Below are 12,086 nucleotides of genomic sequence, written 5' to 3'. Positions count from 1 at the left end.
GGCATATGATCTTCTGGTCAAGGACAAACTGCCAATGTTCTAATTCAGTGGTGCCAAGTTCATTATTACCTCACCTTCAGATAAGAAAGTGATACGCCTGAGAAAAATCAGAACATTAACACACTAGAAACTTCAAAGTAGAATAATAATACAGCGAACACATTTACACATACCTCAACAAACACACACACCAACAAACCCATGGGGCAAAAATCTCACAACCACTATTCCATGACAAAAATAAGTAAACGGATAAAGCCCAAATCTACTTGGGGGTAGCGGGGTGCAGGGTAGGAGCCTGGGAGCCTTCAGAAAAGCGGTAACAGTTTCCCTCATGCACCGTTAACCTTCACAGTCTTTCTAACACATAATGAGACCAGCAATTTTACTTTGAGGAACACAGATGGAGAAACTGGCTCAAAAGTAAACAACACTTATAAGTATGTTTCTCGTGCTTTATTCACAACAGAAAATGAAAAGCAACTTAGATGTCCAATAACAAGGGCGTGCTTTAGTAAACCCTGGTATATATAGTTATGTAGGAAAATATGGTCTACCCTCTCCAAAAAACACTGCATCGTAGACTATGTAAATACACGGAAAAGACCATGCAAAATGTAAACTAGGAGAAGCAATAAGATCTTTCAAGTAGAAGAAAATTGTATATTTTTAAATGGATCTTTTACAATGACACTTAAATAAGAGTTTATGGAGACTAATATTAGTTGATAATTTTTAATGAAGAGCTTCTTTGAAGTGGCATATTTGTTGTTATTGTACAGTCAAGTTGATTGAATATACAACGTAAAGTTTCTAACACTATTATGAAAGGCAAGCACCAAAGAAAATGCGGAACTCATCAAATTCTCTTGATATTTCTTGCTGTTTTGACACAATTATTCTGGCTACCATTATCTGTTAATCATCTTCACATCACTAACCTAATTCAGCGTTTTTTATAAACTATTTCCAAGTCAGCAGCCAGCACAATGGCACTGGGCATGAAGACATTCAGGGTATGCGGAGCAAACCCAAAACACTCCTCAAATTTTTGACAACTATAAACAAAAAAATTGCTCTGCTACTCTTGTGTCTTCACTGAAATATTTGCAAATTCAGTGAAGTCCAGAAAATTCTCCTGAGTTCCCCTCCTCAACACTTCTGCAGCATGACCTGGCTGGAGGACAATTTAGCATTTTGCCCCAGCAATCACAGCACATGTGCACACAGAGGCAGCCACAAGAATGTTCACTGCAGCACTGGAATAGGAAACAGTGGAAACAACATTTGTGCTCACCAGGAGGAAAATGGCTTTAAAAATTATGGTACAACTACACAGTTGAATTCTACACAGCACGTGAACTGACACGAAAAAATTTCCAAGATACATTATTTGGAAAAAACCAAAATTTACAAAATAAAGTCCACCCAGTAGGAAAAGTTCTGGGAGGATCCACAGGACACTGGAAACAATCACTACCTCTGAAGAAGAGGCTGGAGCTAAGAATAAGAATGGTGGTCAAAGGAGACTCCTGACTTTTCTGTAACGTTTTGAGTTTTTACAAGGAGAATAAATTCATGCCTTATTTCCATAATTATAATTTAAGAAAAATCTCTGGATTATAAATTGCATGTGATTTATCTAATATTCCATTAAGGGAATTCAAATCTATATGAACACAGGTGGTATGGGTCTAACTGATAAAGCGCATTGAAGGTGCCCTGTCTTCACATTTAAATACAAAAACACACTTCCCTCTGTACCTCTCCAACAATGTAAATATGTTTCCTTCCTTAAAAACAACCCCAGACACCCTCCTCGCCAAAAAAAAAAAAAAAGGAAAAAAGCACTTTTAGTACAAGACCAAATTTTTAAAAAATCTTACACATAATCTCAAACTCCTTAATAAGCATTTTTACTTTTCATCCAAAAAACGATAGTGTTACAAAGCCTTAGCCAAACTTCACCTCATTAAGATGATGTCTGTTGCCCACATAACTATTTTGAACTTGTTTCATTCACTTGGTCTGGTTTTAATCAATACAGAAAAGTTAGTGGGAAGGCAAAGCTATTCCATTTTGAGCATAATTTCGGAGGACTTCCAGCATCTCATCTCCCGCCTCAACAAGGAACCCCTCTTATAGCAAGGGGGTCCAAGGGATTCTGATAATTAGCCGGATTTGGGAACCCACGCTCTAAAAGTGGGTTTTAAGCAGTACTTCTCAATCCATGCTGCATACGATTATTATTTTTTAAATATGACGTGAGAGCCACCACCCACTGCAGACCTATTAAATCAGAATCTCTGAGGAGTGGGTTCCCGTCATCAATTCTCTTTTTTAACTTCCTCAGATTGAGAATCCTGTGTTGAAGTAACTGGTTTAGGCGTTGCTCTTATCCAGCTCAGGAAGCAGAACACCATTATCTGCATGGGCCATAGGAAACACAGTGGCAGCCAGCAGAGGAGCTGAAACACCAACCCCCAGTTTTATTTGAAATCACAGAGTTAGGCTAACAGGACAAGATTCTCTATAACTAAGATCCATTATAGACTAGGGCTAGTAAGAAGCCCTGGTTTCAACTAAAGATAAAGTCACTCCACTAACTTGAAACTTGGTAAAGTCATTTAACCTCTCTGAGGTTCAAATTATCAATTTTTTAAAGGACTGGAATAAATGACCTCCGAAGATCCTCTGATCTCAAACCCCATGATGATTCTACCATGTGGCCACAAATCAATCAAGTCCATAAGCAGAGTATCCTTAAATAAATGCATGAATATCTTCTGCGAGTATCAGATTCATCATACATATAATTTTATGCTAATCTACATAAAAATTCTATTCATCATCACACCATAAGAAATCCTAACTGAACCTAATTAGATTCTATCAGATCAATCACAAGTGAAAATTAAACTAGTCACATAAGTCTCAAAATAAATACAGGGATTTCCCTGGTGGCGCAGTGGATAAGACTCCACGCTCCCAATGCAGGGGGCCCAGGTTCAATCCCTGGTTGGGGAACTAGATCCCACATGCATGCTGCAACTAAGAGTTTGCATGCCACAACTAAGGAGGCCGCAAGCCACAACTAAGGAGCCCTGGAGCTGCAAGTAAGGAGCCTGCGAGCCACAACTAAGACCCAATGCAACCAAATAAATATTTCTTTAAAAATTAAACAAACAAATAAATAAAACTATCAAAATAAACAATCTAATCCTACACCTAAAGCAACTAGAGAAAGAAGAACAAAAAGAACCCCAAGTCAGTAGAAGGAAAGAAATCATAAAGATCAGAGCAGAAATATATGAAATAGAAATGAAGAAAACAATAGCAAAGATCAATAAAACTAAAAGCTGGTTCTTTGAGAACATAAACAAAATTGATAAACCCTTAGCCAGACTCATCAAGAAAAAAAGGGAGAGGACGCAAATAAGTAAAATTAGAAATGAAAAAGAAATCACAGCTGACACTGCAGAATTACAAAGGATTATAAGAGACTACTACAAACAACTAAATGCCAATAAAATGGACAACCACGAAGAAATGGACAAATTCTTGGAAAGGTACAAATTTCCAAGACTGAACCAGAAAGAAATAGAAAATATAAACAGACCCATCACAAACAATGAAATTGAAACTGTAATTAAAAATCTTCCAACAGCTTTTCGGCCGTAACCACCATCTTCCAGTAATTCGCCAAAATGATCAACACAAAGGGAAAGAGGAGGGGCACCCGCTACATGTTCTCCAGGCCCTTTAGAAAATATGGAGTTGTTCCTTTGGCCACATACATGCGAATCTACAAGAAAGGAGATACTGTAGATATCTGGACACTGTTCAAAAAGGAATACCCCAGGCTTCCCTGGTGGCACAGTGGTTGAGAGTCCGCCTGCTGATGCAGGGGACACGGGTTCGTGCCCCGGTTCGGGAGGATCCCACGTGCCGCGGAGCGGCTGGGCCCGTGAGCCATGGCCGCTGAGCCTGCGTGTCCGGAGCCTGTGCTCCGCAACGGGAGAGGCCACAGCAGTGAGAGGCGTGCATACCGCGCAAATAAAAAAAAAAAAAAAAAAAAAAGGAATACCTCAGAAATGTTACCATGGCAAAACTGGGAGAGTCTACAATGTTACCCAGCATGCTGTTGGCATCATTGTAAACAAACAAGTTAAGGGCAAGATTCTTGCCAAGAGAATTCATGTGCGTATCGAGCATATTAAGCACTCTAAGAGCCGAGACAGCTTCCTGAAACGGGTGAAGGAAAACGATCAGAAAAAGAAGGAAGACAAAGAGAAAGGTACTTGGGTTCAACTGAAGCGCCAGCCTGCTCCACCCAGAGAAGCACACTTTGTGAGAACCAACGGAAAGGATCCTGAACTGTTAGAGCCCATTCCCTATGAATTCATGGCATGATGGGTGTAAAGAAAATAGAAGACTTGGACTGTATAAATGTTTCTCTTAATTGAGTAGAAGTGTGTGACCCCCCTCCTCCAAACAAATATTTAAAGCACATTTTAATTGTGTCCAAATTCAGTGGGTGACATCTTTTTACTTTTCAAATTTAGTAGTTTTTCTTCCTGAAAGATGTGAGGTAGTTTGTTGTGCAGTATACTCCACTAGTTAATAAACTGCTAGATATTATTTATAAAATATTTGTACTAGTTTGAAAATAGTCTCTAAATTCCTATGAACAAAGGATTTAAAATAAATGAATTAAAGGTTAAAAAAAAAATCTTCCAACAAACAAAAGTCCAGGATCAGATGGCTTCACAGGTGAATTTTATCAAACATTTAGAGAAGAACTAACACTGATCCTTCTCAAACTCTTCCAAAAGATTGCTGAGGGGGGAACACTCCCAAATTCATTCTACGAAAACACCATCACCCTGATACCAAAACCAGAAAAAGATACCACAAAAAAAGAAAACTACAGGCCAATATCACTGATGAACATAGATGCAAAAATCCTCAACAAAATACTAGCAAACAGAATCCAACAGCACATTAAAAGGATCACATACCATGATCAAGTGGGATTTATCCCAGGGATGCAAAGGTTCTTCAATATACACAAATCAATCAATGTGATACACTGTATTAATAAATTAAGGAATAAAAACCATATGATCAGCTCAATAGACACAGAAAAAGCTTTTGATAAAATTCAACACCCATTTATGATTAAAAACTCTCCAGAAAATGGGCATAAAGGGAACCTACCTCAACATAATAAAGGCCATATACGACAAACCCACAGCAAACATCATTCAATGGTGAAAAACTGAAAGCATTTCCTCTAAGATCAGGAACAAGACAAGGATGTCCACTCTCACCGCTATTATTCAACATAGTTTTGGAAGTCCTAGCCACGGCAATCAGAGAAGAAAAAGATATAAAAGGAATACAAATTGGAAAAGAAGAAGTAAAACTGTCACTGTTTGCAGATGACATGATACTATACACGGAAAATCCTAAAGATGCCACCAGAAAACTACTAGAGTTAATCAATGAATTTGGTAAAGTTGCAGGATACAAAATTAATGCACAGAAATCTCTGGCATTCCTATATACTAACAACACAAAATCAGAAAGAGAAATTAAGGAAACAATCCCATTTACCATCGCAACAAAAAGAATAAAATACCTAGGAATAAACCTATCTAAGGAGGCGAAAGACTTGTACTCAGAAAACTAAAACACTAATGAAAGAAATCAAAGATGACATAAACAGATGGAGAAATATACCATGTTCTTGGATTGGAAGAATCAACATTGTGAAAATGACTCTACTACCCAAAGAAATTTACATATTCAATGCAATCCCTACCAAACTACCAATCACATTCTTCACAGAATTAGAACAAAAAATTTTACAATTCGTATGGAAACACAAAAGACCCTGAATACCCAAAGCAATCTTGAGAAAGAAAAACGGAGCTGGAGGAATCAGGCTCCCCGACTTCAAACTATACTACAAAGCTACAGTAATCAAGACAGTAGGGTACTGGCACAAAAACAGAAATATAGGTCAATGGAATAGGATTGAAAGTCCAGAGATAAACCCACACACATAGGGTCACCTAATTTATGACAAAGAAGGCAAGAACATACAATGGAGAAAAGACAACCTCTTCAATATGTGGTGCTGGGAAAACTGGACAGCTACTTGTAAAAGAATGAAATTAGAACACTACCTAACACCATACACAAAAATAAACTACAAATGGATTAAAGACCTAAGTGTAAGACCAGACACTATAAAACTCTTAGAGGAAAACATAGGAAAAACAATCTTTGACATAAATCACAGCAAGATTTTTTTTGACCCACATCCTAGAGTAATGAAAATAAAAACAAACAAATGAGACCTAATTAAACTTAAAAGCTTTTGCACAGCAAAGGAAACCATAAACAAGACAAAAAGACAACCCTCAGAATGGGAGAAAATATTTGCAAAGGAAACAGACACCAAAATATACAAACAGCTCATGGAGCTCAATATCTGTCATACAGAGTGAAGTCAGAAACAGAAAAACAAATACCATATACTACTGCATATATATGGAATCTAAAGGAAAAAAAAATGGTACTGGGCTTCCCTGGTGGCACAGTGGTTGAGAATCCGCCTGCCGATGCAGGGGACACGGGTTCGTGCCCCGGTCCGGGAATATCCCACATGCCGCGGAGCGGCTAGGCCCGTGAGCCATGGCCGCTGAGCCTGCGCGTCCGGAGCCTGTGCTCCGCAACGGGAGAGACCACAGCAGTGAGAGGCCCGCATACCGTAAAAAAAAAAAAACAAAAAAAACGGTACTGATGAACCTAGTGGCAGGGCAGGAATAAAGACACAGACATAAAGAATGGACTTGAGCACACGGGGCGGGGTGTGGGGGTAAGTTGGGGTGAAGTGAGAGTAGCATCGACGTATATATACACTACCGAATGTAAAGTAGTTAGCTAGTGGGAAGCAGCCGCATAGCACAGGGAGATCAGCTCAGTGCTTTGCAACAACCTAGAGGGGTGGGATAGGGAGGGTGGGGAGGAGGCTCAAGAGGGAGGGGATAGGGGGATATATGTATGCGTATGGCTGATTCATTTTGTTGTACAACAGAAACTGACACAGTATTGTGAAGCAATTATACTCCAATAAAGATCTATTTAAAAAAATAATAAAAAGATATAAATAAATAAAACTATAAAAATACATACATACATTTGGAATAAAGAAATTTTTTAAATAATTCAACCTTGTCTTTGTTAATGTTCTGATTAAAGGAAATTTTTTCCCATTTTTAAAAACTGTGGTAAAATATGTGTAAAATTTACCATTTTAAACATTTTTAAGTGTGCAGTTCTATGGCATTAAGACATACACATCTACTCAGCCATAAAAAGAAACGACATTGATTTATTTGTAGTGAGGTGGATGGACCGAGAGACTGTCATACAGAGTGAAGTACGTCAGAAAGAGAAAAACAAATACCATATATTAACACATATATATGGAATCTAAAAAAAAAAAAAAAATGGTCATGAAGAACCTAGAGGCAGGACGGGAATAAAGACGCAGACCTACTAGAGAATGGACTTGAGAACACGGGGAGGGGGAAGGGTACGCTGGGACAAAGTGAGCGAGTGGCATGTACATATTTACACGACCAAACGTAAAATAGATAGCTAGTGGGAAGCAGCGGCATAGCAAAGGGAGATCAGCTCAGTGCTTTGTGACCACTTAGAGGGGCGGGATAGGGAGGGCGGGAGGGAGGGAGATGCAAGAAGGAAGAGTTATGGGGATATATGTATAGCTGATTCATTTTGTTATAGAGCAGAAACTAACACACCACTGTAAAACAATTATACTCCAATAAAGATGTTAAAAAAACAAAAAGAAGACATACACATCTTGTGAAACTATCACTACTATCCATCTGTAGAACTTTTCTTTTTAAACCACTTTACTGAAGTATGACTGACACATAAAATATTTAATGTATATAACCATACTTGTAAAACTATCACCAACCATCAAGGCCAAAAACATATCCAACACCTCCCAAAAGTTTCCTCCTGCCCCCTTTATTTACTTTTATTTTATTTTTTTTTTTTTTTTTGCGGTACGCGGGCCTCTCACTGTTGTGGCCTCTCCCGTTGTGGAGCACAGGCTCCAGACGCGCAGGCTCAGCGGCCGTGGCTCACGGGTCCAGCCACTCCATGGCATGTGGGATCTTCCCGGACCGGGGCACGAACCCGTGTCCCCTGCATCGGCAGACGGACTCTCAACCACTGCGCCACCAGGGAAGCCCTCCACTTTTTAATCTTCCCCAAATGAAACTCTGTACCCATTAAACCCTAACTCCCCATTCTCTTCTCCCCCGCCCCCAAACCCCTAGCAGTCACTGTTCTACTTTCTGTCTCTGTGAATTTAACTACTCCCTAGGTATCTCATAGAAGTAGAATCTCATTCAATTCTGTCCTTTGTGACCAGCTTTTTTTTCACCTAGCACGTCCTTAAGTTTCACCCATGTCGGAGCATGTGTCAATTTCCTTCCCTTATAAAGCTGAATGATATTACATTGTGTGTATATTACAACATTTTGTTTACCCATTCATTCATCAATGAACACTTGGGTTGCTTCATTCTGATTTTTTTTTTTTAACTGTATGTTACTTTGAAGTCACATACAATAAAAATGAGAGAACCTTACATCATCACATTTGAAAAAAAAAAGACCTGTAAGCAGATCATTGAAAAAATGATCATCACATTGAAAATCATTGAAAAAACATCATCACATTGAAAAAAAAAAGACCTGTAAGCAGATCACATTCTGGGCCATAAAACACACCTTAAAAACTTTTAAATCATACAAAGTATACTCTCAGACCTCAGTGGAATTAAACGAGAAATCAGTAATTTAAAAATAGCTGGAAAATCCCAAATATAATATTTGAAGATTAAATATGCAATACTTGGAGACTAAATAATTGGGAAATTAAAACTTGGGTCAAAGAAGTTGTCTCAAGAGATAGTCCTAACTAAATGAAAGTGAAAATATAACTTATCAAAACTTGTGACATGCAGGGAAAGCAGTACATAGAGTAAAATTTATATCACTGAATGCAAATATTAAAAAAGAAGAAAGGGATTCCCTGGTGGCGCAGTGACTGAGAGCCCGCCTGCCAATGCAGGGGACATGGGTTCGAACCCTGGTCCGGGAAGATCCCACATGCCGCAGAGCAGCGGGGCCTGTGCGCCACAGCTGCTGAGCCTGCGCTCTGGAGCCTACAAGCCACAACTACTGAGCCCACATGCCACAACTACGGAAGCCTGCATGCCTAGAGCCTGTGCTCTGCAACAAGAGAAGCCACCGCAATGAGAAGCCCGCACACCACAACGAAGAGTAGCCCCTGCTTGCTGCAACTAGAGAAAGCCTGCGAGCACCAATGAAGACCCAGTGCAGCCAAAAATAAATAAATAAAATAAATAAATTTATTTTAAAAAAAAGAGAGAAAAGAAGAGAGATCTAAAATTCAATTATCTAAGTTTCTACCTTAGGAAACTAGAAAAAGGTGAACAAATTATATTCAAAGTAAGGACGAGAAAAATAATTAAAATTTGAGCAGAAATCAGTGAAAAAAGAAATCTATAGAGAAAAATCAGTGAAACAAAAGCTGACTCTTTGGAAAGATCAATGAAATGGATAAACCTCTAGCCAAATTGAGAAAAAAGAGAGAAGACACTAATTACTAACATCAGAAATGAATGAAGGGCCATCACTACTGATCCTATGGATATTAACAGGAAGATAAAGAAATATTATGAACCCACAAATTGATAACCTAGATAAAATACACCAATTCCTTGAAAGAGACAATCTACCAGGATTTATACAAGAAGAAAAGAACAATCTGAATAGGCCTATGTCTATTACGGAAACTGAATCAATAACTAATAACGCTCTTAAAATAAAAAGCAACAACCCCAGATGGGTTCACTAGGGAAATCTACCAAAGATCTAAGGAAGAAATTATCTGAATTTTCTACAATCTCTTCCAGAAAATAGAAGCAGAGGAAATCGTTTGTAATGCATTCTCTGAGACAATTACCCTAATCCCCAAACCAAAGACATTATAAGAAAGAAAAACTACAGACCAATATCTCTGATATATCTCTGAACACAGATGTAAAAATCTTGAACAAAATATTAGCAAACCAAATACAACAATGTACAAAAAGAATTATACACCATGACCAAGTGGGATTTATTCCAGTATGCAAGACTGAGTCAACATTCAAAAATAAATTTATGTAATCCATCACAACAACAGGCTAAAGAAGAAAAATCCTATAATCATATCAAATAGAAAAAGCATTTGAAAAAAATCTAACACCCAATCAAAAACACTCAGGAAGGGAAATCCATGGTGGTCCAATGGTTACGACTGCAGGGGGCACGGGTTCAGTCCCTAGTTGGAGAACTAATATTCCCCCATGCCTCGTGGTGCGCCGCCCCGCCCCCCCCCAAAAAAAAAACAACTCGGGAAACCGGAAATAGAGGGGAAGTTACTCAACTTGATAAAGAACATATTACAAATACCTTACAGCTACTTAATGATGTAAATTAGATGCTTTCCCACTAAGATTAGGAACAAGGCAAGATGTCCACTCTCACCACTCCTAATCAGGATCATATTGGAAGTCCTAATGCAATAGAACAAAACAAGGAAATAAAAAGTGTACATATTGGAAAGGAAGAATAAAATTGCCTTTGTTTGCTACTGACATGATTATCTATGTAGAAAATCCCAAAGAAGTAACAAAAAAATTCCTTGAACTAATAAGCCATTATAGCAAGGTTACAGGATACAAAGTTAATAAACAAAAGTCAACTGCTTCCTTATATACCAGCAATAAACAAATGAAATATGAAATTTAAAATGCAATACCATTTAAAAAAAACCCAAAACAGAAATACTTAGGTATAAATGTAACAACATATGATCAAGATCTATACAAAGAAAACTACAAAACTCTGATGAAAGAAATCAAAGATCTATTCCATTTCTTTGCAACTTGATCTACAGATACAATGAAATCCCAATCAAAATTCAGCAAGACATTTTGTACATATCAACAAACTGATTCTAAAATTTATATGGAAAGGCAAAAGATCCAGAATAGCCAAAATAATATAGAAGGAGAAGAATAAAGTCAGAGGAATGACAATACCTGACTTCAAGACTTACTATGATGCTAAAGTAATCAAGACAGTGAGGTACTGGCGAAAGGCTAGACACGGAACAGAATAGAAAGCCCAGGGCTTCCCTGGTGGCGCAGTGGCTGGGAGTCCGCCTGCCGATGCAGGGGACACGGGTTCGTGCCCCAGTCCGGGAGGAGCCCACGTGCCGCGGAGCGGCTGGGCCCGTGAGCCATGGCCGCTGAGCCTGCGTGTGCAGAGCCTGTGCTCCGCAACAGGAGAGGTCACAACAGTGAGAGGCCCACGTACCACAAAAGAAAAACAAACAAACAAACAAAAAAACCCACAAAACTATAAAATTCCTAGAAGACAACCTAAGAAAAAATTTAGGTGACCTTGAGTTTGGCCATGACTTTTCAGACACAATACCAAAAGCACAGTCCATAAAAGAAAATTGCTAAATTGGACTTCACTAAAAGTAAAAACTTCTGCTCTGCAAAAGACACTGTCAAGAGAAGGAAAAAAGGCAAGCCATCGACTGGGAAAAAATTTTTTACAAAACACATATTTAAGGGACTTCCCTGGTGGTCCAGTGTTAAAGAATCCACCTTGCAATGCAGGGGATGAGGGTTCAATCCCTGGTCGGGGAACTTCGGGGAACTAAGATCCCACATGCTGCAGGGCAACTAAGACCGCGCACCACAATTAATAAGCTCGCGCGTCTCAACTAGAGAGCCTGCGGGTCGCAAACTACAGAGTCCACGCGCCCTGGAGCCTGCCTGCGCACCACAACTAGAGAAGAGGAAACCCATACACCACAACTAGAGAGAAGCCCGAGTGTCACAACGAAGAGCCCGCACACCACAACGAAAGATCCCGTATGCTTCAATG

The 12,086-nt window shown here is 38.9% G+C and overlaps 2 protein-coding genes across 3 annotated transcripts in view; one reads left to right on the top strand and one right to left on the bottom strand.

Moving 5' to 3' along the window:
- TENT4B (terminal nucleotidyltransferase 4B) overlaps positions 1-12,086 on the bottom strand; it is a 61,452-nt gene that overhangs the window by 29,541 nt on the left and 19,825 nt on the right. The gene's annotated exons all lie outside the window — the stretch shown is intronic.
- Positions 3,699-4,650, top strand: LOC137215757 (large ribosomal subunit protein eL21-like). Its single transcript, XM_067721406.1, has 2 exons — positions 3,699-3,841; positions 4,038-4,650. Exons 1-2 carry the CDS (start codon positions 3,708-3,710, stop codon positions 4,411-4,413), a joined length of 510 nt encoding a protein of 169 aa, XP_067577507.1. The 5' UTR covers positions 3,699-3,707; the 3' UTR covers positions 4,414-4,650.

Source organism: Pseudorca crassidens, chromosome 20 (genome assembly GCF_039906515.1).
Source record: "Pseudorca crassidens isolate mPseCra1 chromosome 20, mPseCra1.hap1, whole genome shotgun sequence".
Lineage (NCBI taxonomy): Eukaryota > Metazoa > Chordata > Mammalia > Artiodactyla > Delphinidae > Pseudorca > Pseudorca crassidens.
This window is presented reverse-complemented; position numbering and strand designations above follow the sequence as displayed.

Coding starts and splice junctions, on each gene's coding strand:
- LOC137215757 (XM_067721406.1), top strand. CDS start 3,708: ATGATCAACACAAAGGGAAAGAGGAGGGGCACCCGCTACATGTTCTCC. Junction 3,842..4,037: donor ACTGTAGATATCTGGACACT/GTTCAAAAAGGA, acceptor CACAGCAGTGAG/AGGCGTGCATACCGCGCAAA.